Source organism: Aegilops tauschii, chromosome 7 (assembly GCF_002575655.3).
Source record: "Aegilops tauschii subsp. strangulata cultivar AL8/78 chromosome 7, Aet v6.0, whole genome shotgun sequence".
NCBI classification, from domain to species: domain Eukaryota; kingdom Viridiplantae; phylum Streptophyta; class Magnoliopsida; order Poales; family Poaceae; genus Aegilops; species Aegilops tauschii.
In genome coordinates, this window is record NC_053041.3 from 537,443,825 (window position 1) to 537,471,763 (window position 27,939).

The 27,939-nt window shown below is 43.8% G+C and overlaps 1 protein-coding gene and 1 long non-coding RNA gene across 2 annotated transcripts; one reads left to right on the forward strand and one right to left on the reverse strand.

The window, feature by feature from the left end:
- The first annotated feature begins 20,200 nt into the window (after positions 1–20,200).
- LOC109785184 (large ribosomal subunit protein P3) lies at positions 20,201–21,673 on the forward strand. The gene is made up of 2 exons (XM_020343794.3): positions 20,201–20,497; positions 21,311–21,673. The coding sequence occupies exons 1-2, from the start codon at positions 20,300–20,302 to the stop codon at positions 21,473–21,475; spliced, it is 363 nt and encodes a 120-aa protein (XP_020199383.1). The 5' UTR covers positions 20,201–20,299; the 3' UTR covers positions 21,476–21,673.
- A 2,831-nt stretch (positions 21,674–24,504) lies between these two features.
- Positions 24,505–26,159, reverse strand: LOC120968105 (uncharacterized). The gene is made up of 2 exons (XR_005762238.2): positions 24,905–26,159; positions 24,505–24,806 (listed from the first exon to the last, which is right to left on the reverse strand). It is a non-coding gene; the product is annotated as an uncharacterized lncRNA (long non-coding RNA).
- Positions 26,160–27,939: the final 1,780 nt, after the last annotated feature.

Genomic DNA, 27,939 nt, shown 5'->3' on the forward strand with positions numbered 1-27,939 from the left:
ACAAAGAACACTAGAAGCAAAATTTACATCCAGGTTCGTAGACCACCTAGCGACGAGTATAAGCACTAGAGCGAGCCAAAGGCGCGCCGCCGTCATTGAACTCTATCATTGGAGCCGGGCAAACCTTGTTATAGTAGACAATTGTGAAGTCGTCGTGCTAAGGCCCAATAGGACCAGTGCGCCAGAACAGCAGCCGCCGCTGATGAAGAGAAGCGTAGATCGGAAGGATCCAACCTGAAGACACACGGGCACATATGCGCGATGGTCGGATCCAGTGGATCCACCGACAACAAATGCCGACCGAATCCCACGAGATCCATTGGGGACAAATCTCTATACGCCCTATGATGACGCCAGACGCACCGCCAGAACGGGGGCTAGGCGGATGTATTTATTGGTAGAGCCAAGGAGGACGGTCATGTAAGTGGGTTAATCCCACATCTAGTGGATGGGGGGTTTCTGTTTTACAATATGTCGATGACATGAGCATTTATTGGAACATGATTGAGAACGCAGTGAATATGAAATTGATGTTATGTATTTTCGAACAATTGTCTGGACCTAAAACTAATTTCTATAAGAGTGAATTGTTCTACTTTGGATGCGCCAAAGAGGAGAGCTATTACAAATCATTGTTGGGATATGAAATCGGTAGTTTACCGTTTACATATCTCTGTATCCCAATTTATCGTAGAAAACTCAACAATAAAGAATCGAAACGCATTAAGGATAGATTCGAGAAAAAAATGAGTTGTTGGAAGGCACTAGTGCAGAACCGGGCTTTAGCACCGGTTCGTAAGGCCCTTTAGTGCCAGTTCAGCAACCGGCACTAAAGGGCAGGGACTAAAGCCCCCTCCCTCTTTAGTACCGGTTCAACACGAACCGCCACTAGGGTAGACCTGATTCTTGTGAACTCGGTACTCACGAGTTGCATATGGTCATGCTCTCATTTTTTGAAGTGCCAACAAAGATACGAGACAAGATTTCCATCGTTCTAGATTTTTTCGGTAGAGTGATGAACATAAGGCCAAATATCGCCTAGCAAGGTGAGATATTTTGTACAAACCTAAAGACCAAGGGGATTTGGGGTTTGAGGATCATGAGATAAAAAAATAAGTGTTTGCTCAGCAAATGGCTTTATAGGCTCGCAACGGAGAATACGGAGTGTGGATATAGTTGTTGCGTAACAAATATTTACACTCAAAGACATTGTCTTAAGTTACCGCACAACCATTTGATTCACCCTTTTGGAATGGTTCGATGAAAACCAAGGTTGCCTTATTTTAATAGGAATTTTTTTAATATTGGTGATAGCAGAACAACAAGATTCTCGGAGGAAACTTGGCTTGGCGATACGCCCATCGCTTTATAGTACCCGCTATACACCTTATACTTTTTCCATATACATGTTGAACATTTTTTATGTACGTTGATATATCTCAAATACATGGTGAACATTTTTCAATACATGTTTGAATTTTTTTATTAATACATGCTAAACATTTTTCTGAACATTTTTAATATATGCTGAACATTTTCGGAATACATGTGATTTTTATTTCAGATACACCCTGAATATTTTAAAAACAAATACATGATAATTTTTTCACAAATACTCATTGCACATTTTTAATACACCTTGTACATTTTTGTACACACGCTACATTTTCTTATACACCTTATACATTTTTCAAATACATGATTAACATTTTTTTCTTTCTAAAATATATGTATGACCATTTTTTAATATACATGATAAACATTCTTCAAACACACGTTGACCCTGTTTTGAAAACACGATAAATATAATTTTTAAAATTTGCACGAGCAATGTTTTACACTGCATAAACATTTTTAAATATGTGAGGGATGTTTTAAAAAATGAAAGTAAATTAATTTTTGATATATAAATATTAAAAATTGTAAAAGAAAAGAATGAACGAACAAAAATCTGTAAGAAACGAACAGATGAAGAAACAACAAATGGAACGTTACTCGGCTGCCCTACTAGTGTGTCCCTTGACGCGAGGCTACCGCTCAGTCTCGCTTAAAGCGAAAACATGGGGGCTTTGTCTCGCTTTACGGGAGAGCGCCTATTTGGCGCCGTGCGCCCTGGGACGAGGGCGCCCCTATGTCTCGCTTATCGGGTGACCTAGGGAACCCAGCCGCTCAGCAGGCCACTGCCTCGTTTTTTCACTTTTTGTTTCTTTTTAAATTTCGTTTATCCTTCCAAATATTTAAAAAAAATTACGAAAATACTTTATATTAAACATTTCAAAAATGTTAATCTAGCATTTGAAAAATATTAAATATGTATAAAGAAAATGTTTCTCATGTATACAGAACATATACAATGTGAAATGTGTATAGAAAAAATATTGACCATTTATTTGAAAAATCTTAATCCACTCATTTGAAACAAATGTTAAACAAGTGTACAGAAAATGTTAAACTTGTATTCGATAAATGTTAAATTTTTATAGAAAAAATGTTGACCATGTATTAAAAAATGTTAATTGTGTATAGAAGAGAGTTGTCCATATATTCAAAAATGTTAAACTTGTTTTTTAAAATTATAAAATGTATATAGAAAAAATGTTGACCATGTATTAAAAAATGTTAAACTTGTATGTAAATATATTAATCAAGTATTTGAAAAAAATGTTAAATTTGTGTAGAAAAAATTGACCATGTATTCAAAAATGTTTATTTGCTATTTGGAAAGTGTTTTTAAGGCATTTGAAAAATATTAAATGTGTATAGAAAAAATATTGATCATGTATTCAATAAATGTTAATCTTGTATTTAAAAAAAGTTAAACATGTATTAGAAATATGTATTACATACATACCAAAAATGTGTATAGAAAAAGAGTGAAAACCCGAGAGAAAACAAATGAAAATGTATGAAAAAGGAGAAAACGAGCAAACAAAACGAAGGGAAAAAATGAAGAAAAGAGAAAGAAAAGGAAAAACAGCTAGTGAAACCGAGAAAAGAAACAACGAAAGCTGAAGAAAAATAAAGGAGAAAGAAACAAAAGAAAAAAGGCAATGAAAATCGAGGAAAAAAACAAATAAAAAACCAGTAAAAAGGAGAATGAAACGAGGAAAACCTAGTGGGGAAAAAGTAAAACAAAAAACAAAAAAAAACATGGAAACCCGCCTGTTTTGCTTTAAGTAGGCCGCGCCTGACTAACAAAACGTGAACCTGATAGGTGACGCAGTGATTAGCGTGTTACGCATTAACCAGTCGATCCTGGGATTGATCCCCGCTCGCTCAACATCTTTTTCTACTTTTAAGTATGCTATGGTGGGGCGGCCTATAACTGTAGACGCTTCCGTTTGAGATCCTATCGTCTCAGTATAAGCGCGATATAGTCGCCGCACTGAGAGGAGGGGTGGGCGCTCGGTCGCTAAGTAGCGACCTACACGCCAGACACGGTTGGCCCTTGCTTATAGCGAGATAAAGCGCTCGCTTACCTCAGGCGCCCCCTAAATGGTTCGGCCCATCGCAGGAGGAGCGTCGGGTCTCTAGTGCATATTTTTCCTTTTACTTATAGCAAAAAGACCCCGTGCGTTGCAAGAAAAATAAATACCATACACCCGACCCAATAGCCATGACTCAAAACCCGTAATAGGTCCACGTCCTTTATTTCAACATGACATCCCATTTGTGTTGTTTTATCCTCCTTCCTACCCTCACCGACGGTGGCATGTGTGCTAAGACAACCACATCTGAATGTGGTCAATCCTAGGCATCTCTCTCTCTCGGCATAAGATGAGAAATCTGTTATTTTTTCCCGCGAGCTTTTGTCGAGGCATGCATGCATGGTATCGACGCTTTCTTTCGTCTCCAATTGGGTTTTACTGAGGTGTTCATTTGCAATCTGGATCAGCGTCGGTATGAAAGAAAGATGGATCATCCACTATTGATTAAGGTTGCACCTTAAAGAGCATTTAAAAAATGGTTAACAGGTAAAACAAAATCATATTCAGATCGACATATTTTTCTAATCAAATTTCATATATAACATGTTAAAATTGGAGTTAGGATTTAATGATATGGATACTTTTGGAAAGCATTTGTTCTAAATGGACTACAGGTTGATTAACCCAAATAAGAGCTAGGTTTCTTTTAAATTTATGTCACTTAAAGGTGGATTATGGGTTAATTACCAGAAAATATAGGGTTTTTTCTATAAAAATGCAAAAGACTCATTTTCTTTCACTTAAAGGTGGACTGAGAGTATTACCAAAAGAGCTAGGGTGTATTCTCGTAAAAAATGTGTGACAAATAGGAAGAAGCTCTCCTTCTTTTATTATTACTAGCAAAAGAGCTCGTGCGTTGCAACGGGAAAAAAAATAACACATGCTCTTAACCCAATAACCATCACCCAAGTTTCAAGACCACAATAGGTCCACGTCCTTTATTTTGGGGAGGCATCACATTTGTGTTGCCGCTTATCCTCCTTCTCACCCTCGCGGGTGGTGTCCTCAGTGTTCACACAAAGCAAAACGTGATTGAATATGATCAATCCTAAGGCGTCTCTCTCTCTCCCTCCCTCCCTCCCTCTCCCTCTCCCTTTCGCTCTCACGATGAGAAATCTATTGTTTTTCCCATGCGAGATTTTTCATAGGTGTGCATGTGTGGTTATTGATGTTTTCTTTGGTCTCTGCATGGTTTTAGTCGGTGTTTTTTTTTTGCAATCTGGATCGCCATGGGTACGACAGAAAAACGGATCGTGTGCCATAGATTATAAATTTACTTTCAAAATTATATTATAAACATATTTAATAGGTAAAAATAACATCATATTCAGATTGAACATATTTTACTAATCAAATTTTATATATAACATGTTAAAGTCGGAGTTACGGTTTTAAAGATATGAATAATTTAAAAAAGTATTTGTTTGACTTAAATATATTCCAAAATAACATTTAAAAAATATTTAACAGATAAAATAGCATCATTTCAGATTCTAAACATTTTTCTAATCAAATTTCATATATAAGAGGTTAAAATCGAAGTTACGGTTTAAAAGATATGTATAGTTTAGAAAATAATTTGTTTGACTTAAATATGATCCACGGATGAATTACCTAAAAAGTGAGGAGGGGGGTGGGGGTGGGGGGAGATTGCGAAAAAAACGTAAAGTAACGGTTCGACTGTGACTGTCACGACCGGAATTTTGGGATATGAATTCCTAAAAAAAAAGCGGCCTATGTGCTCACCAGCCCCAGGATTTACTGTTAGCTGATGAGGAACCAACTTGATACAAGAATTCCAAGCAAGTATAAAAAATATGTAGTACAAGACCATTGAGGCCTAGGAGTGCAACATTTGGTTTGCTAGTGGTTGATGGCGGAAGCGGTCTGTGGTTCATCTGCGCCTATGGGACTCCATTTCCCACAAGAACAGCTGACCAGGATAACTGTTGGAAATATGCCCTAGAGGCAATAATAAATGGTTATTATTATATTTCTTTGTTCATGGTAATTGTCTATTATTCATGCTATAATTGTATTGTCCGGAAATCGTGATACATGTGTGAATACATAGACCTCAACCTGTCCCTAGTAAGCCTCTAGTTGACTAGCTCGTTGATCAACAGATAGTCATGGTTTCCTGACTATGGACATTGGATGTCATTGATAACGGGATCACATCATTAGGAGAATGATGTGATGGACAAGACCCAATCCTAAGCATAGCATAAAAGATCGTGTAGTTTCGTTTGCTAGAGCTTTTCCAATGTCAAGTATCTTTTCCTTGGACCATGAGATCGTGCAACTCCCGGATACCGTAGGAGTGCTTTGGGTGTGCCAAATGTCACAACGTAACTGGGTGACTATAAAGGTGCATTACGGGTATCTCCGAAAGTGTCTGTTGGGTTGGCACGGATCGAGACTGGGATTTGTCACTCCGTGTGACGGAGAGGTATCTCTGGGCCCACTCGGTAATGCATCATCATAATGAGCTCAATATGACTAAGGCGTTAGTCACGGGATCATGCATTGCGGTACGAGTAAAGAGACTTGCCGGTAACGAGATTGAACAAGGTATTGGGATACCGACGATCGAATCTCGGGCAAGTAACATACCGATTGACAAAGGGAATTGCATACGGATTGATTGAATCCTCGACACCGTGGTTCATTCGATGATATCATCGTGGAACTTGTGGGAGCCAACATGGGTATCCAGATCCCGCTGTTGGTTATTGACCGGAGAGGCGTCTCGGTCATGTCTGCATGTCTCCCGAACCCGTAGGGTCTACACACTTAAGGTCCGGTGACGCTAGGGTTGTAGAGATATATGTATGCGGAAACCCGAAAGTTGTTCGGAGTCCCGGATGAGATCCCGGACGTCACGAGAGGTTCCGGAATGGTCCGGAGGTAAAGATTTATATATGGGAAGTCTTATTTTGGTCGCCGGAAAAGTTTCGCGCTTTATCGGTATTGTACCGGGAGTGCCGAAAGGGGTCCGGGGGTCCACCAAGGGGGTCCACCAGCCCCGGGGGGCCACATGGGCTGTAAGGGGTGCGCCTTGGCCTATATGGGCCAAGGGCACCAGCCCCAAGAGGCCCATGCGCAAGAGATAAGAAAGAAGGGAGAGTCCTAAAGGGGGAAGGCACCTCCGAGGTGCCTTGGGGGGGAAGGACTCCCCCCTGGCCGCACCCTTCCTTGAAGGAAGGGGCAAGGCTGCGCCCCCCCCCTCTCCCTTGGCCCTATATATAGTGGGGGGAAGGGAGGGCAGCAACATCTAAGCCTTGGGCGCCTCCCTCCTCCCCTGCAACACCTCTCTCTCTCTCTCGCAGAAGCTCGGCGAAGCCCTGCCGGAGACCCGCTACATCCACCACCACGCCGTCGTGCTGTTGGATCTCCATCAACCTCTCCTTCCCCCTTGCTGGATCAAGAAGGAGGAGACGTCGCTGCACCGTACGTGTGTTGAACGCGGAGGTGCCGTCCGTTCGGCACTCGGTCATCGGTGATTTGGATCACGGCGAGCACGACTCCGTCATCCACGTTCATTGGAACGCTTCCGCTCGCGATCTACAAGGGTATGTAGATCCACTCCTTTCCCCTCGTTGCTAGTAGACTCCATAGATGCATCTTGGTGAGCGTAGGAAAATTTTAAATTATGCTACGATTCCCAACAGTGGCATCATGAGCCAGGCCTATGCGTAGTTACTATGCACGAGTAGAACACAAAGAAGTTGTGGGCGTTGATGTTGCCAATTCTTCTTGCCGCTACTAGTCGTTTCTTGTTTCGGCGGCATTGTAGGATGAAGCGGCCCGGACCGACCTTACACGTACGCTTACGTGAGACAGGTTCCACCGACTGACATGCACTAGTTGCATAAGGTGGCTAGCGGGTGTCTGTCTCTCCTACTTTAGTCGGAACGGATTCGATGAAAAGGGTCCTTATGAAGGGTAAATAGAAATTGGCAAATCACGTTGTGGTCATACGTAGGTAATAAAACGTTCTTGTTAGAAACCTACAAACCACGTAAAACTTGCAACAACAATTAGAGGACGTCTAACTTGTTTTTGCAGCAAGTGATATATGTGATATGATATGGCCAGAAGATGTGATGAATGATATATGTGATGTATGAGATTGATCATATTCTTGTAATAGGAATCACGACTTGCATGTCGATGAGTATGACAACCGGCAGGAGCCATAGGAGTTGTCTTTATTATTTTGCATGACCTGCGTGTCATTGAATAACGCCATGTAATTTACTTTACTTTGTTGCTAAACGCGTTAGCCATACAAGTAGAAGTAATCATTGGCGTGACGACTTCATGAAGACACAATGATGGAGATCATGATGATGGAGATCATGGTGTCATGCCGGTGAAGAAGATGATCATGGTGCCCCGAAGATGGAGATCAAAGGAGCATGATGATATTGGCCATATCATGTCACTATATGATTGCATGTGATGTTTATCATGTTTTTGCATCTTATTTGCTTAGAACGACGGTAGCAAGTAGGATGATCCCTTATAATAATTTCAAGAAAGTGTTCACCCTAACTGTGCACCGTTGCGAAGGTTCGTCGTTTCGAAGCACCACGTGATGATCGGGTGTGATAGATTCTTACGTTCGAATACAACGGGTGTTGACGAGCCTAGCATGTACAGACATGGCCTCGGAACACACGCAATACACTTAGGTTGACTTGACGAGCCTAGCATGTACAGACATGGCCTCGGAACACGGAGGACCGAAAGGTCGAGCATGAGTCGTATAGAAGATACGATCAACATGGAGATGTTCACCGATCTTGACTAGTCCGTCTCACGTGATGATCGGACACGGCCTAGTTGAACTCGGATCATGTTTCACTTAGATGACTAGAGGGATGTCTATCTGAGTGGGTGTTCATTAAATAATTTGATTATATGAACTTAATTATCATGAACTTATTCTAAAATCTTTACACTATGTATTGTAGATCAAATGGCCCACGTTGTCCTCAATTTCAACGCGTTCCTAGAGAAAACCAAGCTGAAAGATGATGGCAGCAACTATACGGACTGGGTCCGGAACCTGAGGATCATCCTCATAGCAGCCAAGAAAGATTATGTCTTAGAAGCACCGCTAGGTGAAGCACCAATCCCTGAGAACCAAGACATTATGAACGCTTGGCAGCAGCGTGCTGATGATTACTCCCTCGTTCAGTGCGGCATGCTTTACAGCTTAGAACCGGGTCTCCAAAAGCGTTTTGAGAAACATGGAGCATATGAGATGTTCGAGGAGCTGAAACTGGTTTTTCAAGCTCATGCCCGGGTCGAGAGATATGATGTCTCCGACAAGTTCTTCAGCTGTAAAATGGAGGAGAACAGTTCTGTTAGTGAGCACATACTCAGAATGTCTGGGTTGCACAACCGCTTGTCTCAGCTGGGAGTTAATCTCCCGGATGACGCGGTCATTGACAGAATCCTCCAGTCGCTTCCACCAAGCTACAAGAGCTTTGTGATGAACTACAATATGCAGGGGATGGAAAAGACCATTCCCGAGGTATATTCAATGCTGAAATCAGCTGAGGTAGAGATCAGAAAAGAACATCAAGTGTTGATGGTGAATAAAACCACTAAGTTCAAGAAGGGCAAGGGTAAGAAGAACTTCAAGAAGGACGGCAAGGGAGTTGCCGCGCCCGGTAAGCCAGTTACCGGGAAGAAGTCAAAGAATGGACCCAAGCCCGAGACTGAGTGCTTTTACTGCAAGGGAAGTGGTCACTGGAAGCGGAACTGCCCCAAATATTTAGCGGACAAGAAGAAGGCCGGCAACACCCAAGGTATATGTGATATACAAGTAATTGATGTGTACCTTACCAGTACTCGTAGTAGCTCCTGGGTATTTGATACCGGTGCGGTTGCTCATATTTGTAACTCAAAACAGGAACTACGGAATAAACGGAGACTGGCAAAGGACGAGGTGACGATGCGCGTCGGGAATGGTTCCAAGGTCGATGTGATCGCCGTCGGCACGCTACCTCTGCATCTACCCACGGGATTAGTTTTAAACCTCAATAATTGTTATTTAGTGCCAGCTTTGAGCATGAACATTGTATCTGGATCTCGTTTAATTCGAGATGGCTACTCATTTAAATCTGAGAATAATGGTTGTTCTATTTATTTGAGAGATATGTTTTATGGTCATGCCCCGCTGGTCAATGGTTTATTTTTGATAAATCTCGAACGTGATGTTACACATGTTCATAGTGTGAATACCAAAAGATGTAAAGTTGATAACGATAGTCCCACATACTTGTGGCACTGCCGCCTTGGTCACATTGGTGTCAAGCGCATGAAGAAGCTCCATGCAGATGGACTTTTGGAGTCTCTTGATTACGAATCATTTGACACGTGCGAACCATGCCTCATGGGTAAGATGACCAAGACTCCGTTCTCCGGAACAATGGAGCGAGCAACCAACTTATTGGAAATCATACATACCGATGTGTGTGGTCCAATGAGTGTTGAGGCTCGCGGAGGATATCGTTATGTTCTCACTCTCACTGATGATTTAAGTAGATATGGGTATGTCTACCTAATAAAACACAAGTCTGAAACCTTTGAAAAGTTCAAGGAATTTCAGAGTGAGGTTGAGAATCAACGTGACAGGAAAATAAAATTCTTACGATCAGATCGTGGTGGAGAATATTTAAGTCACGAATTTGGTACACACTTAAGGAAATGTGGAATAGTTTCACAACTCACGCCGCCTGGAACACCTCAGAGAAATGGTGTGTCCGAACGTCGTAATCGCACTCTATTGGATATGGTGCGATCTATGATGTCTCTTACCGATTTACCGCTCTCATTTTGGGGCTATGCTTTAGAGACTGCCGCATTCACTTTAAATAGGGCTCCGTCGAAATCCATTGAGACGACACCGTATGAATTATGGTTTGGGAAGAAACCTAAGCTGTCGTTTCTAAAAGTTTGGGGATGCGATGCTTATGTCAAGAAACTTCAACCTGAAAAGCTCGAACCCAAGTCGGAAAAATGCGTCTTCATAGGATACCCTAAGGAAACTGTTGGGTATACCTTCTACCTCAGATCCGAAGGCAAGATCTTCGTTGCCAAGAACGGGTCCTTTCTAGAGAAGGAGTTTCTCTCGAAAGAATTGAGTGGGAGGAAAGTGGAACTTGATGAGGTGATAGTCACTCCTTCCGAACCGGAAAGTAGCGCAGCGCGGGAAAATGTTCCTGTGATGCCTACACCGACTGGGGAGGAAGTTAATGATGATGATCATGAAACTTCAGATCAAGTTACTGAACTTCGTAGGTCCACAAGGACACGTTCCGCACCAGAATGGTACGGCAACCCTGTCCTGGAAATCATGTTGTTAGATAACGGTGAACCTTCGAACTATGAAGAAGCGATGGCGGGCCCGGATTCCGACAAATGGCTAGAAGCCATGAAATCCGAGATAGTATCCATGTATGAAAACAAAGTATGGACTTTGACTGACTTGCCCGATGAGCGGCGAGCCATAGAAAACAAATGGATCTTTAAGAAGAAGACGGACGCGGATGGTAATGTGACCATCTACAAAGCTCGACTTGTCGCTAAGGGTTATCGACAAGTTCAAGGGGTTGACTACGATGAGACTTTCTCACCCGTAGCGAAGCTGAAGTCCGTCCGAATCATGTTAGCAATTGCCGCATACTATGATTATGAGATATGGCAGATGGACGTCAAAACGGCATTCCTTAACAGCTTCCTTAAGGAAGAGTTGTATATGATGCAGCCGGAAGGTTTTGTCGATCCTAAGAATGCTAACAAAGTATGCAAGCTCCAACGCTCAATCTATGGGCTGGTGCAAGCATCTCGGAGTTGGAACATTCGCTTTGATGAGATGATCAAAGCGTTTGGGTTTACACAGACTTATGGAGAAGCCTGTGTTTACAAGAAAGTGAGTGGGAGCTCTGTAGCGTTTCTCATATTATATGTAGATGACATACTATTGATGGGAAATGATATAGAATTCTTGGAAAATATAAAGGCCTATTTGAATAAGTGTTTTTCAATGAAGGACCTTGGAGAAGCTGCTTATATATTAGGCATCAAGATCTATAGAGATAGATCAAGACGCCTCATTGGTCTTTCACAGAGTACATACCTTGACAAGATATTGAAGAAGTTCAATATGGATCAGTCCAAGAAGGGGTTCTTGCCTGTATTGCAAGGTGTGCAATTGAGCACGGCTCAATGCCCGACCACGGCAGAAGATATAGAAGAGATGAGTGTCATCCCCTATGCCTCGGCCATAGGGTCTATTATGTATGCCATGCTGTGTACCAGACCTGATGTAAACCTTGCCGTTAGTTTGGTAGGAAGGTACCAAAGTAATCCCGGCAAGGAACACTGGACAGCGGTCAAGAATATCCTGAAGTACCTGAAGAGGACTAAGGATATGTTTCTCGTTTATGGAGGTGACGAAGAGCTCGTCGTAAAGGGTTACGTCGACGCTAGCTTCGACACAGATCTGGATGACTCGAAGTCACAGACCGGATACGTGTATATATTGAATAGAGGAGCAGTAAGCTGGTGCAGTTGCAAGCAAAGCGTCGTGGCGGGATCTACATGTGAAGCGGAGTACATGGCAGCCTCGGAGGCAGCACAGGAAGCAGTCTGGATGAAGGAGTTCATTACCGACCTAGGGGTGATTCCCAATGCGTCGGGCCCAATGACTCTCTTTTGTGACAACACTGGAGCTATTGCCCTTGCGAAGGAGCCCAGGTTTCACAGGAAGACCAGACATATCAAGCATCGCTTCAACTCCATTCGTGAAAGTGTTCAAAATGGAGACATAGATATTTGTAAAGTGCACACGGACCTGAATGTAGCAGATCCGTTGACTAAACCTCTCCCTAGGGCAAAACATGATCAACACCAGGACGCAATGGGTGTTCGATTCATCACAATGTAACTAGATTATTGACTCTAGTGCAAGTGGGAGACTGTTGGAAATATGCCCTAGAGGCAATAATAAATGGTTATTATTATATTTCTTTGTTCATGGTAATTGTCTATTATTCATGCTATAATTGTATTGTCCGGAAATCGTGATACATGTGTGAATACATAGACCTCAACCTGTCCCTAGTAAGCCTCTAGTTGACTAGCTCGTTGATCAACAGATAGTCATGGTTTCCTGACTATGGACATTGGATGTCATTGATAACGGGATCACATCATTAGGAGAATGATGTGATGGACAAGACCCAATCCTAAGCATAGCATAAAAGATCGTGTAGTTTCGTTTGCTAGAGCTTTTCCAATGTCAAGTATCTTTTCCTTGGACCATGAGATCGTGCAACTCCCGGATACCGTAGGAGTGCTTTGGGTGTGCCAAACGTCACAACGTAACTGGGTGACTATAAAGGTGCATTACGGGTATCTCCGAAAGTGTCTGTTGGGTTGGCACGGATCGAGACTGGGATTTGTCACTCCGTGTGACGGAGAGGTATCTCTGGGCCCACTCGGTAATGCATCATCATAATGAGCTCAATATGACTAAGGCGTTAGTCACGGGATCATGCATTGCGGTACGAGTAAAGAGACTTGCCGGTAACGAGATTGAACAAGGTATTGGGATACCGACGATCGAATCTCGGGCAAGTAACATACCGATTGACAAAGGGAATTGCATACGGATTGATTGAATCCTCGACACCGTGGTTCATTCGATGATATCATCGTGGAACTTGTGGGAGCCAACATGGGTATCCAGATCCCGCTGTTGGTTATTGACCGGAGAGGCGTCTCGGTCATGTCTGCATGTCTCCCGAACCCGTAGGGTCTACACACTTAAGGTCCGGTGACGCTAGGGTTGTAGAGATATATGTATGCGGAAACCCGAAAGTTGTTCGGAGTCCCGGATGAGATCCCGGACGTCACGAGAGGTTCCGGAATGGTCCGGAGGTAAAGATTTATATATGGGAAGTCTTATTTTGGTCGCCGGAAAAGTTTCGCGCTTTATCGGTATTGTACCGGGAGTGCCGAAAGGGGTCCGGGGGTCCACCAAGGGGGTCCACCAGCCCCGGGGGGCCACATGGGCTGTAAGGGGTGCGCCTTGGCCTATATGGGCCAAGGGCACCAGCCCCAAGAGGCCCATGCGCAAGAGATAAGAAAGAAGGGAGAGTCCTAAAGGGGGAAGGCACCTCCGAGGTGCCTTGGGGGGGAAGGACTCCCCCCTGGCCGCACCCTTCCTTGAAGGAAGGGGCAAGGCTGCGCCCCCCCTCTCCCTTGGCCCTATATATAGTGGGAGGAAGGGAGGGCAGCAACATCTAAGCCTTGGGCGCCTCCCTCCTCCCCTGCAACACCTCTCTCTCTCTCGCAGAAGCTCGGCGAAGCCCTGCCGGAGACCCGCTACATCCACCACCACGCCGTCGTGCTGTTGGATCTCCATCAACCTCTCCTTCCCCCTTGCTGGATCAAGAAGGAGGAGACGTCGCTGCACCGTACGTGTGTTGAACGCGGAGGTGCCGTCCGTTCGGCACTCGGTCATCGGTGATTTGGATCACGGCGAGTACGACTCCGTCATCCACGTTCATTGGAACGCTTCCGCTCGCGATCTACAAGGGTATGTAGATCCACTCCTTTCCCCTCGTTGCTAGTAGACTCCATAGATGCATCTTGGTGAGCGTAGGAAAATTTTAAATTATGCTACGATTCCCAACAATAACTCCTATCTTCGCGAGGCTGCAAACGTCAACGCGTAGGTTCCGAGGTTGCCACCGCGATGCTTATCTCCAAGCAAGGAATCTGGCCAAGACAATAGCCAGGGACAAGCCAGTGAGTACGTTTGAATGTACTCGCAAACATTAAGAACACGGGTATGATAAATATCAAACATGCTTCAGATTTACTGGATGATCACACGTCTGTCACGAGATATACGAAAAATCATGACGCACACGTGTGGTTAAAATAATCCAAAGTAAAATACTGGGTGCCAAGCGAGTGTCTGAAGGACTCCTCGAGCGGAAAATGCGGAATAATAATACAGGTGCCAAACGAGTGTCTGAAAGACTCCTCGAGCGGAAAAATGCAGGATAGTAATGCCGCAGTCGGGCGTCTGAACGACACCACAGAGAGGGCTTATAAGAAAATAATCACAGCGAAAATCCAGGAGGTAGGACCATCCCAGGGATACTCAATCCTATACATAAAATAAAGGGTTAGTCCAGAATAATAAAGATCATAATTTATAGAGGCCACAATCATAAATAATATTTAGTACAGTCGTTTCTCCATCCGAAAACCGATAATATAGCCAAGTCGTATCTCCATCCGAATACCGTTACTGAGTTCTAGTCAAATCGTTCTCCATCCGAATACCGTGACATAGATTCCACTCAGACTGTGGTCTTAACTCAAGAACAAGACTCTCCAACAGGATATATCCTCTGCAGAGGGAGTACCATTTTCCACGAGTAACGGGATTACTCAGTCCCTCGGGACTAATTCCGTCTATGGTCTTTTGATTGAAAACACGCCTGACCTGCACACACCAGCTTAACTCACCAGTGCCTGGAATCACCCACGACACCTGCCAAGCAAAACTCTAAGTGGGGAGGGTACAACCTCGACGTAGCATGGGATCACAAAATTTATACCGCGCGCAGACTGGGGAAGCTATCCCCTTCGGCTACAACCGAAAACACCCATGCCCCCGGACCGGATGACTGGCTTTAATCCATGGCCATGGGACCCTCATCACGGCCTCTCTGTACGGTGTGCGCGTTGGAAAGGGGTTGACAACCTACTGAACCATACCCTGTCCCCTGCAGGGACAAGTGGTGGTACCGACAAAGAAGGAAGCTATTGATCCATACTCGGTCTACCACCGACTCAGGTGGTCCAAGCATCCACCAACAATATTACCACTAGTGAAATAAATCACCACTCCTCGAGCCTCACCAAGCTATGCCGGGCATACTCGTCTCGACGAGGGATTAGGGTCAAGCTCGTGTCTACCCAAGACCACGACTCTCCCGGCTACCTACCGGTGTGCAAGAGAAGCTCACGAGGATGACCCAAATCACTAGTGTATCCATCTGCTGACCACAAAACAACTCCAAAGTGCACTCATGCACGAGACTATATCGGTACATAAACTATCACATACTCCAAGTCGGAAGGTGTTGTGATCGCATCAAAACAACACCACAAATTATTATGCCAGAGTTCAGAAATGCTTGCCTTCAAGAGTGTGCAAAGGATGCACTTATTGGAAGCTTTCCTTTTCCTCCAAAAATCCTATTTTGCAAAATACACAAATACAAATATTTCAAACACAGTACCAAAACCTGTCTCAAATATTTTTGAAATAAATCTTAAAATAAACTAGATGAAATTTGAGAGAGGTAGGAAAAAGAATCAACTCAATTGGAGTTTTATTTTAAAAGTTACCGCCAGTCAAAGTTTGGTCAACTCTGTTTTTAAAATAAACCAGAAAAAGGAAAACGCTTTGAGGGAAATACGCTTTCGCAGCAGAGAAAACGTACGCGGGGTTTTGCGCCTTCACTTAAACAGAGAGAGGGCGGACGTGCGAGTCGCTGACAGTGGGTCCAGAGGGCCCACTAGTCAGGTTTGACTGGTCTCCCTCTCCCTCCTTTTTCTGTGCCCGACCGGCGCGGGGCTCCGGCGATCGCCGGCGACGAACAGCGGCTCCTCGAGGGCATCTGCGGGCGGGGGTGGAAAGGCTAGACCGAGGCGGTCCTCTAGGTGGTGGTTGGGTCGACGGAGGTGGCAGGAATCGCCGGCGGCGAGCTCCGCGGCGGAGGAAAGCCACGGTGGTGAAGTGACATTGCTGCTCCGGTGGCCTCCGACCGAAGCTGGGTAGCTGGGCAGCTCCGCAAGACTACGGGGAGGTTCTTGGTGGCGCTGGATTGGCAAAAGGGGGGCTGGCTGCGACGAATCGCACCGGAGCTAAGCGGCGGCCGAGCTGGCCGGAGTTGGGGAGGGCGGCCCCTCTCCGGTCAATCTACTGCTAGGGGAGTCCTACGGGGTGGGTCTGATGTCGCGTGCCGCCTCGAACGAGCTCGGGGACCCTTTTTATAGCGCGACGAGGCTGGCTCCGCGGCGGCAGCAGATAAGATCGCCGACGACCACTTTCCTGTAGTGGCAGGGCATCGTGGCGGCGACGAACGCGTTGCGACGAGCGGGAGGATAAGCACGGCCTGTGCTCTGAGGCAGCTGGCGCGCGCTGGTGGATTGGGCGGCGCCGTCCGTGGCGGAATCCGCTGTCGATGCCGGCGTGCCGCCAAGGGCGTGGCCAGCGGCGCAGCAGGGCGCCAGAGAGATCGTGGAGCAGGGGGCGGCTAGTGCGTGGTTCAGCGATGCAGAGGGGCCAGGGTCGGGTCGCGTCGAGTGCGGCAGTGCGGCGTGTCGGCGTAGTGCGCGCGCGTGCAAAACGTGCGCTCTGGGCGCGCCCAGAGCACGCACGGCAGGTGCTCGACGGAATGCCAGTGCGCTCTAGAGAGCTTGGTTGGGGCTGGCAAAGAACAGAACAAGGGTAGGGGTGGCTAGGAGATCAGGGGACATGATTGTTGGGTCATAGGAGCAAGTCCACAGTGCAAACAAGGAACTCATGCCAAAACAAACTGTGCACACCAGGTGTTCGACAGAAAGCCAGATGCACTTAGGCAACTCTTGGAGTGGCCAAAATCTCCAGATCAGTGTCTCTTTAGATGCAGGAGATGGTGGTAAGATTAGTTTGGCAAATACAGAAAGTTGATAGTGCAAGTTTTGCAAAGCTCCAGTTTTGGACAGAAAGAAAAAGGGTTTGGAACATGCACTTCAAAACCTCCAATGAGCCCAATCTCCTGGACTCAAGAGTTTGGTAGGGAGGGCTACAAGTAGGCAAAAGCTCAGGGTCACTAGAGCAAGGAAAAATATGGTTGCAGTACAAAACACCAAATTGGGTCAGAATGCAAAAGAGGTTGATCCACTCAAATTTTTCAAAGAACATCACTGGGTTTTTGCTTGAAGATGAATTGTATACATCCATTGACATCTCCAAACACTTGGAAGAATTTTTAGAAGAATATTTAAATGGGTTGTAGTGCAAAAGTGCCTACTGGACCAGATTGGAAAAGTTGGTGAAAAGCTCAAAATCTCCAATGGCCAGAAGGTATTTTTGCATAAAAGTGATGTGGAACCATCACATGACATCCCCAAATTTTGGTGAAATTTTTAGAAGCATTTATCCAATGGTTGTAGTGCAAATGGGCTCCAAATGCAAAAGAAATCATTTTATAAGGGCAAAGTTTTGAGAAAATAAATCTTGCAACATTTGAATCCACTGATACATAATTGTTTTATTATAGAGAGAAATCAAGTCCAACAATACCTTTGAAGGTTTTTCCCCACTAGGGGCATAAATCCAAAAGTCACAAAGGTAAAACTTGACAATTGGGAAAAGTTTTATTTCCTGGCAATATTTTAATTAATAAAAATAAGGCCAAAATTTTGGGTGTCACAGTGACTTAAGTGTGTGCGGGTTAATTCACAAAAAAATCAAGGGGTTTGTGCAAATTGCGTGACGGACCGCCGGAAGCACTCCTTACTTTATTATTACTAGCAAAATAGCCCGTGCATTGTAACGGGAGAAAAAAATAACACGTGCTCTTAACCCAGTAACCATCACTCAAGACCGCAATACGTCCATGTCCTTTATTTTATTGGGGCATCACATTTGTGTTGCTACTTATCCTCCTGCTTACCCTCGCCGGCGGTGGCCTGAGTGTTCACACAAAACCAAAGCATGTTTGAACGTGGTTAATCCTAAACGAATCATGCGCTATAGATTATAGTTTGCTTCCCAAATAATATTTAATAGGTAAAAATAACATCATATTTAGACTCTACACATTTTTCTAATCAAATTTTATATATAACATGTTAAAAATAGAGTTACAGCTTAAAAGATATGTATCATTTATAAAAGCATTTGTTGACTTAAATATGATCCGCAGGTGAATTGCCTAAAAAGGTAGGGGGGGGGGTTCCAAAAAATGCAAGATAATGGTTCGGTTGTGACTTAAGTGTGTACTTTGGGTTAATTCCTAGAAAATGCAAGGGTTTTTCTGCAAAATTACATGACGGACCGCAGGAAACAGGAAGCACTCCTTACTTTATTACTCCCTCCATTCCTATATATAAGTTCTTTTAGAGATTTCAATATGGACTATATACAGAAGAAAATGAGTGAATCCACATTCTGTTTCGTATATAGTCCATATTGAAATCTCTAGAAGGACTTACATTTAGGAACGGAGGGAGTATTAGGCAGACATTATGTATAGATTCTTGAAGTTTACTAGAAAAACTTATATATTTGAAGTGGAAAATAGTTTTTTTTTGCATTGCGTGTTTAGAAAAATGTTGACATAGTATTTTAGAAATGTCAACAAAACTTCTCAAAATGTTAGTAAACATTAAATAAAAGTTCGTGGCAACTTCAAAATGTTCTCACATTTCAAAATGATATACATGACATGTGAAAAAATGTTTACACAATGTAAAATATGTTTTCTTAATTAACAATTATTGCGTACCATTCAAAAAATGTACTTGACATTTAAAAAAATGTTCACACATTTCAAAAAATGTGTTCATTACAGTTTCAAAAAAATATTTATACAATGTAAAAAATCTATTCATGTAGTTATAAAAATTGTTTCTAATCTTTGGAAAAAATGATCAATGTGTATTTGGAAAAAAAAAGTTTAACACATATTAAAAAAAGTTCAAAAACATATATTTGAAAGATGAAAAGTGTATAATAAAATGTCCCAGGTGCATATGAATAGTGTAAAATGCGTATGGAAAAAATGGACATAAAAGTACATATTTCAAAAAAAATGTTAATTAGGTTTTTTTTCAAATATTTATAAGAAATTTGTTCCTTACAAAGTGTATGAAAAGGTGGATATCAACACTTACTCCCTCCTTCCAAAATAAATGTCTCAACTTTGTACTAACTTTAGTACAAAGTTGTATTCCGTTGAGACACTTATTTTGAGACGGGGGAGTATATTTCAAAGGAAATGTTGATCATAAATTTAAAAAAATATAATATGCATAAAAATGTTCCTGATGTATATGAAAAATGTACAATATGTATAAAAAGTATATCTATGTTCATAATATTTTAAAAATAAAAACCCATAAAAATAAAAATAGGTAGGAAACATAAAACACCGAAACCCAAAAGGAAACCATTGAAAAGGAGACAGAAAATTGAATAAAATAGGCGAAAACAAAAAAACAATACAGGGCACACAGAAAACTAAAAAACCATTGGAAGGTTCTATATTTTGTCAAAACTGGTCTATAGAACCTTTTTAAATAATACTCCCTCCGTCCCATAATGTAAGACGTCAAAAAGCGTCTTACATTATGGGACGGAGGGAGTACCGTTTTAACGGACCAGTCCAATAGCTGCCGTAGCTCTTCCAAGTTCCCAACCCAATGGGCGAGAAATAGCCCTGGCGATCGAGACATCATAGCTCCCGTGGGAGTAATATTTAGGCCCAGAATGTTGTTACGGCGCAACAGATAGATCACTATGGCCCTGTGTTGTTTATAAGGCCCAATCCAACAATAATCTAATCCGGCCCAATAATAGTTGCAATCCTGGCCAGTCACCACTACATAAGCCCACCCCGAGCTAGGGTTCGGGTCTCTCGCATCCCACCACCAAGCTCCAGACGCCTCCTCCTCCTCCCCCGCCGCCGCCGCACTCTCCAGAGACCGCAGGCATGGGCGTCTTCACCTTCGTGTGCCGCGACTCCGGCGCCGAGTGGTCGGCCAAGCAGCACAAGGGCGAGCTCGAGGCCTCCGCCGCCACCCCCTACGACCTGCAGCGCCAGCTCGTGTCCGCCGCCTGCGCCGAGGACAAGTCCGGTGGCGTCCAGTCCTCCTTCACCATGGTCTCCCCCAAGTCCGCCATCTTCCAGGTCCGGACCCCTTCCCGCGCTCACTAAAATTCTGTGCTGCGTACTGCTGATCTGACTATACCCTGCGCCTTCGTGTATGTACTTAATTAGTTCCGATCCATGAGTTCTGATGATTCGTTAATAACAATACCAAGCTTTTTTTACAGATTCTGCGGTATGCATTTAGTAGCGTGTTAGTTATTTACTTAGATCCGACGGTCTGTTCTATTTAAGATCTTAGGCCTTTCTGGATGAGGATCTGTTTTAATTTATGGTAGCTACAAAACGTTGGCCCAGATGCTGTATTAAGTTCTTCGAGTTGGCATTTTATCAGTGAATCGAGGCAAAAATTATTTAGTTGTTTGTGTTGTTCTCAGTCAATGGGTTATGGCTTAATTAGTGCGTAGAGCAGATCTTCGTAACAGTTCTTTTTCCTAATTATCACTAGGTTGCAGAAAAGGTTGTTTACATAGGATATAATATCTCTTTGTCTTGTATAATTGTATATCATTTGCTTCTCTGTTTTTCTGTCTCTATAGTTCGCCATTGCTAGAGATTGCAAGTTTGTTTATTCACAAGTGTGACATAACAAGTTACTAGCACATTAAGGTGGTCCTTTTGTCAATTTTCTTGCATTTGTTGCTGAACCAAACCAAGTGACCGTTACACATTGGAAGTCGGTCTTAAATGATAATTATGCATGTTGTGTCAACCAGCTAAATTTTTATACAGCTGATAGCTAGTCTTGCTTTAACTTGTTTTCTTAATCGTCCCAAGAGAAAGACTTGTATTGATAAATAGAGTTGAAATGCTCATATATGAAAATTAATGCAGGTGGTCATTGGTGGCGCCTCTGCTGGTCCGATCGGTGGTGGTGCTGCTGCAGGTGGTGCCGCTGCATCAGGTGGAGCTGCCGCCGAGGCCCCCAAGGCTGAGGAGAAGAAGGAAGAGGAGAAGGAGGAGAGCGAGGATGACCTTGGCTTCTCCCTCTTCGATTAGATCTTCTTTACCCTGTTGCTTGCCAGAAATGACATGGTCCTATTGCCGCAGTAATTTTGATGCCATGCCCACAGGGTTTGTGAACCTGCCTAGTTTGATTGTCAAGGGATGTATGTGGTACTTTCTGTTCATGTGAGGATTTGGTTATGTTATTATGCAGGAATATCCTAATATGGCTTTAGTCTTGCCAGTTCAGAATTTTTGCTCTGTCCTGAAATGCTCGAGGGTATCATTGCCTTGATTTGCTTTGCATGTTAAATCTAGTGTTCGTTTTATTCTCGCCACTGGGATGAATGTGGTGTCCATATTCTGTGCTTCGACAGGAAAGCAAAGTGAGAGATTTGGATGTCTGGTATGAAAGATTGAATACTGAACAACTGAAGGACTGAAATAAGCCCTGCCCGTAGAGTGTTCGACAGGAAAGCGAAATGAGAGATTTGGATGTCTGGTGCTCCCTCCGTTTCTGAATACAAGTGTAGAGATTTCTTTTTTTCGATGAATAAGTGTAGATATTTCACTGTGGACTATATATACGTTGTTCATAGTGAAATCTCTACGAAGACTTAGGGGTTGTTTGTCCATAGTGTAATCTCTATGTCCATAGTGAAATCTCTACAAAAACTTAGGGGTTGTTTGTCTATAGAGTAATCTCTATGAAGACTTAGGGGTTGTTTGGTTCCTTGTCACACTTTGCCACACCTAAATCTTAGGCAAGTTTGACCAAATTAGATAGGTGTTTGGTTACTTAAGACAAGAAATTTTTTATAAGCAGTGAACCCCATATGTCATAGACACAAAAAGTATGACAAGATTTCCTTAGGCAAGTCAAAGTGTGGCTAACAATTTAAGCAACTCAAGTAAGGCAAATGTGGCGAAAATCATGTGACAACATATGACAAAGATAGTCACAATCCAAATAACCCCTTATATTTAGGAACGGAGGAGTATAAAATATCGAATGCTTTGTACTTCTTGAACAACTGCAGCAGAGTGTTTGATTTACCATGTCTGGTATAAAACACTGAATACTTTGTACTCCTGGAACAACTGCAGCAGAGTGTTTGATTTACCCAAATGATAAGTGCATGAAGTACTCCGGTCTTGACGTTTTTTACAACTAAAGTTGCCATCCGAAAAGAAAAAAAAACAAAGGAAACTGCTTGATTACAACCGGATGCACAACACTTGTTCGGCAGCCTGCTCGTCCATGCGACACGCGTCGCGCGGGGCCCACCCACATGCCCTCTCTTCCTTCCTTAACTCCTCTTGACGCGTGACGACAACCTCTCCTTTTCCTTATCCTCTTTCCTGCTCACACACGAGATGCGAGCTCCGCGCTCCTCTCGATCCATGGTCGCCAGCGATGTGATCCCACGGAGAACGGGGAGGCTTCACCGGTGCTGCAAGCTGCGCCGCCGCGTTGCGTGAGATAGCGACATGCTTTGACGCATGCTGCGAGGCAGAGTTGCAGGGACGTCGGCAGGCCGCCATGATGCGATGCACGCGCAAGGCCGAGTTGCGGTGAGGACACCACCGTGCCACTACGAGCTGCGAGAACCACTCCGGCAAGATGGCGATGCTGCAACGACATACGAAGAAGCTCGACGGTGAGATGCTGCAAGGTCAACGGCGGGTACGACGATGGAAGCGGCGGTGCTATGACGAGGGGAGTTGTAACGGTGGTTGGCGACGAGCCGACTTCTGTGACGAGGGGGGTTGCAGCAGAGGCGACGGCCAGAGAAGCCAGCTGCAACTACGTCGATTGCTGCGACGAGGGAGTTGCAGCAATGGTGTTCGGCGGTGAGTCGTTGCAGCAATGCTCGCCGGCGTGGTGATGCTGCGATGTCTCGGCGGGTTGCGGCGACAGTGTGCTTCCACGACACCATGGTGTTGTGATGGCGTCTTGGCTGCGATGGCTATGCTGCGAGCGGGTACATCGACGTTTGATGGCATGGGCTTAGACTAGAGGGGTGCTCTGATCAGGATTAATCGGGCGATGGAGAAGGCAGGTGTTCTTTTTTTCGATACATCCGGATGGTGCCTAGTAGCCATAAAAAACAAACCCTGCGAGCGGGTACATCGACGTTTAATGGCGTGGGCTTAGACTAGAGGGATGCTCTGATCAGGATTAATCAGGCGGTGGAGAAGGCAGGTGTTCTTTTCTTCGGTACATCCGGATGGTGCCTAGTACCCGCCAAAAATAAACCCAAAAACAAAACTGAAACTTGCCATTCTATTTTTTTTGTGATGGTTCATAAATGAAGTTGCCATCCTCTCGTCAGAGTGAGAAGGGATTCAACCGGGTGGAGGCGGAATCAGATTCTTCAATTGTTATTGACTATTGCTCGGGACAATCGGTATGGTGGGACTCGGCTGCATCGATGTGTCTTTGTTAATTGGGAAGGTTATCTTTAAATATTGTGTTCGTTCTTCGAATCAAGCAGGGCATGTGCTAGCTAGTTATTGCTTTTGTAATAAGGTTTGTAGCTCTTGGACTAACGAGCTTCCGGCTTGTCTGGTTTTTGCAATTCCTGTTTAAGAGCAATAAAGTTAGCCATGATGGCCTTTCCTCAAAAAAGTTGTCATCCTCACCTCAGTAAACTTGCCATAAAAAACATTCGGAGTTGCCATATGTTCATGTCACATGTGTGATACTTAGGTCCTTGATTTAAAGGGATTTCATAGGATTTTGGAGGGTTAGAATCCTTAAGATTTTTTCCTATGCTCGTTCTATAGAATTGTTTCCTGTGGAATAAGTGTACTCCATTTCATTGAAATCTAGCATTCATTCAAACCTATTTACAATTTCTTTGTTTTTCCTATGGCATCAAAACTCTATCCTAATCGTATAGGATTGAAGTGGACATGCCATTCATATTCTGTATTTTTTTCCTGCTCCTATGTTTTGAAAATCCTGCAAATCAAAAGAGGGCCTAAATGTTCTTCAAATGGTCAATGTGCATAGTTTGTGACTTGTATTGCCGGAAGTACAACATGCGGGCATCTGTCTATCAATTGAGCCGAGTCCCTTACAAGATGCAACCACCTGTCATGTATCTTTTATTTATTTAACATTCCAAAATCGGAATATTTTGGGATGTTACAGATAGCTCCGCCTCAAGATCTTATTACTTTTTGCTTGACATCTTGAAGCATCATCAACATTGTTTCTTGCAGAGACAGAATCGATAATCATCAAGTTCATACTCACTTGTTTTACACTCCCCTTCAGCGAAACCCTCATCATGGCAGTGCTCGACGCATGGTTTGCTTGTGCATTCAGAAACAGTGTAGGTTTTGCTATACTCCTTGCAAATTTTGCCTTCAGATCCTGCAATTGAATATGGACAACACTTGGGTAACAACACAGAACATAGAACATCAGCAATCTATTATACTCTGTAGATAATTATTTCGGGCAAGGCTTACCGGGAAGCAACATGGCCACCATGAACAACACCAAGCACAAGCCAGGCATCTTCACCTTGTGGACCTTCATGTATCCAAGAATGAACACCCAAGAAGAGAAGGAAGGAATCGAAATAGGTGAAGTTAGTAGTGCCATCGATCCCTTCTTATAGATATAGGGATAATGAAACCTTACAATAAACCAGAAGATGTTGTCTTTTAGTGGAAGATATAGTCGTGTATATCTAGATGATGCAGTGATGTGTCATACGCTGAAAAAAGGACACTTTGAGACATGATAAAGAACACTAGAGGTTGTTGGATAGTGTGTGCGTTGTTGCTACGAGACATGATATGATGTTTGCACGAAAGTGTTGTTCTGTGCACGAGCATTCTATCTAATTGAAAAATCCAGCAACGTGAGGTAGAAGACGACAGTACTACCCCACTCGCCCACCACCTGCCACCAAATCTAGTCATTTACTCCATCGTCGGTAGAAGATAACAAAAAGCAACTTTCCTGATCTATGGATCGGGAAGATGACCGACGTCCAGAGCCACGGCTCGACTAGCTGTCCTTGGCCACCGCGTCTCCTCCGTCTTCGTCTTGGCCCACAACTCAATTGTATTTCCTTGTTTCCTTCTTTTTTTGGTGCTCGTGTATCTTGCAGCTCATAAGGGCATGAGCTATGGTGGCAACAGTCTGGTGCTTCCCCATAGTCCACCTAGGCATAAAAATCTAAAACCACTATATAAAATTTTCTATTGCCCAATGCAAGCTACCATCTGGTGGGCCTACATAGCGTCGGGAAGCTCCATGAAGCGTAGAGAAGTGGATGGTAGACACAAGCAGCAAGGTCCCATTTCTCTCCTTTCCTTCCCCATTCTCTCTCTCACTTAACTTTTCTCACTTTATCAACTGAAGAGGCCGTCTCCGCTGCAAGCTGTACCTGTCGTCTGCAAGTTGCACTGCCATCGTGGCATCCATACCTAGTTGGCGCGTGGCTTAGCAGGTTTGAGGCGACGCGATGGCCATGCCCTAAATGCATCACATCAGCAGCGACAACTCAACCACCCAGATAAAGGCGCATGTGTGCTCGTGAGCAGAAACACCGCATCCCTCATTTACTTACTTTTGTGGCACTCGTGTCCCTGGCCAGCTCATAATTGCATCACATCGATAGAGGCAAGTCAACTGCCCAGATAAAGAGTGCATGTGTGCTCGCAAGCTGAAACACCACACCCATGTTTGCACTACTACTCACAACGGTGTCTTATTACTTAGACGAAACTTTAAAAATCAAACATAAATGTTGTATTTATCTAGAAGATGCAAGTGTATACAACAAGACAATGCAATGATATGTTTTATACTGAAAAATACACTCTGAGATGTGAAAGGTGCCCTATAGGTTGTTGATACATATGTGTGTTATTGGTGAAAGGCGCCCCAGGTTGTTGATACATATGTTTTATGTGTGTTATTGTTTACATGTTTGACTAACACAAATAGGATATAATGACATTTTGCTTTGTCTAGTTATATCATTTGCTTCTCGGTTTTATGTTTCTACAGTTCCACCGTTCCTAGAGATTGCATTTACAGCAGCATGGCATTTAGAGCATTCCATCAAGGAGTGGTGGGTTAATGATACCTCCTTTTATTGATCCCGTAATGGAACAAAAAAGTGTATCCGCACCTATTTCCCAAAGGTGACCCTGGGTTATCGAACCCACGAGCGGAAGATTCCCTTGAAGCGATGGTCTCTAGCAAGCTTTTGTCCAAAGTGTCAAATCCAGCTTTTGACCGGATCAAGCAAGCAAACAGTGATTCAAACACTTATAATAAAAAGAGGTACGGGTACGAGGTCTTAATACTTACAACCATGTATTTGTGTTGGGACCAGATATGATCTTAATTTGTGCGCTGGAAGTCACCCATCGAGATGTGCTTGTTACGGATCAAAGTGGGGGATGTGTTCAAATAACATCTTGACCGACACAAGTGCCTGCATCAAGAATCAGTTGTCTACTGCAAGCATGGGCAGATTTAGGCCCCAGGCAGAAGGGGTGGCGGCCTGGGGCGTGAGGGCCCATGTCCTTCATATACTTGTGCACTGTAGCTACAGTAAATTGCTACAGTCAATAGAGCTGCCTGGGCCTTGCCTCATTTCTGGGTCAACCATTGACTGGAAGCCCTATCTGTCGCGCGGGGTTGCCCCGGTAATTAAGATAATAAAATCAGACAAGAGCTTTCGACGTTTAGTGACTACACCTCATGTATCCCCAAGGATATGATCCATGTTACCCTACCGAACCTTACTGTCACATGTGTTCGGTATAACACTTCACGGTCTCCTTGCTTCTAGTCTCCTTGCTCCTAGCCTTATTGACACGTCGGGAGGTCTTGCTGGTTTTGTTTTACCTTAGCCGAATGTCTTGTGCACCGGGATTTCGAGGATACTTCGGGCTATCCCGAGGTTGAGGTCTTTCAACGCAACTTCTGTTAATTTATGATGGGCGAGTTGGAGCATCCCTGCATAGTTAAATATTTCGGAAAGCTGTGCCTGCAGTTATGTGGCGACTTGAAAATTTATAATATCTGGTTGTAGAGAACTTAACTAAACTCAACTAAAATACACCAACCGTGTGCGTAACCGTGATCATCTATTTTTGAGGGGGTTCGGGAAGAGAACACAGTTGGGTTATGACATGACTCATGAGTAGGTGTTCAGGATCGCTTCTTGATCATTGCTAGTTCACGCCCGTTTATGCGTAGTTTACTCTTCTTATTCTTGTACTTGTAAGTTAGCCACATACAAATGCTTAGTGCTTGTTGCAACCTCACCACTTAACCATTCCACACCCATTAAGCTTTGCTAGTTTTGATACCCATGGTAATGAGATTGTTGAATTCCCATGGCTCACAGATTACTACAACAACAGGTGCAGGTACAAGTAAAGCGATGCTTTGACGTGAGAGCGATGCTTGTTTTATTTGGAGTTCTTCTTCTTCTTCTTCTTCTTCTTCTTCGACGATCATAAGATGGGTTCCC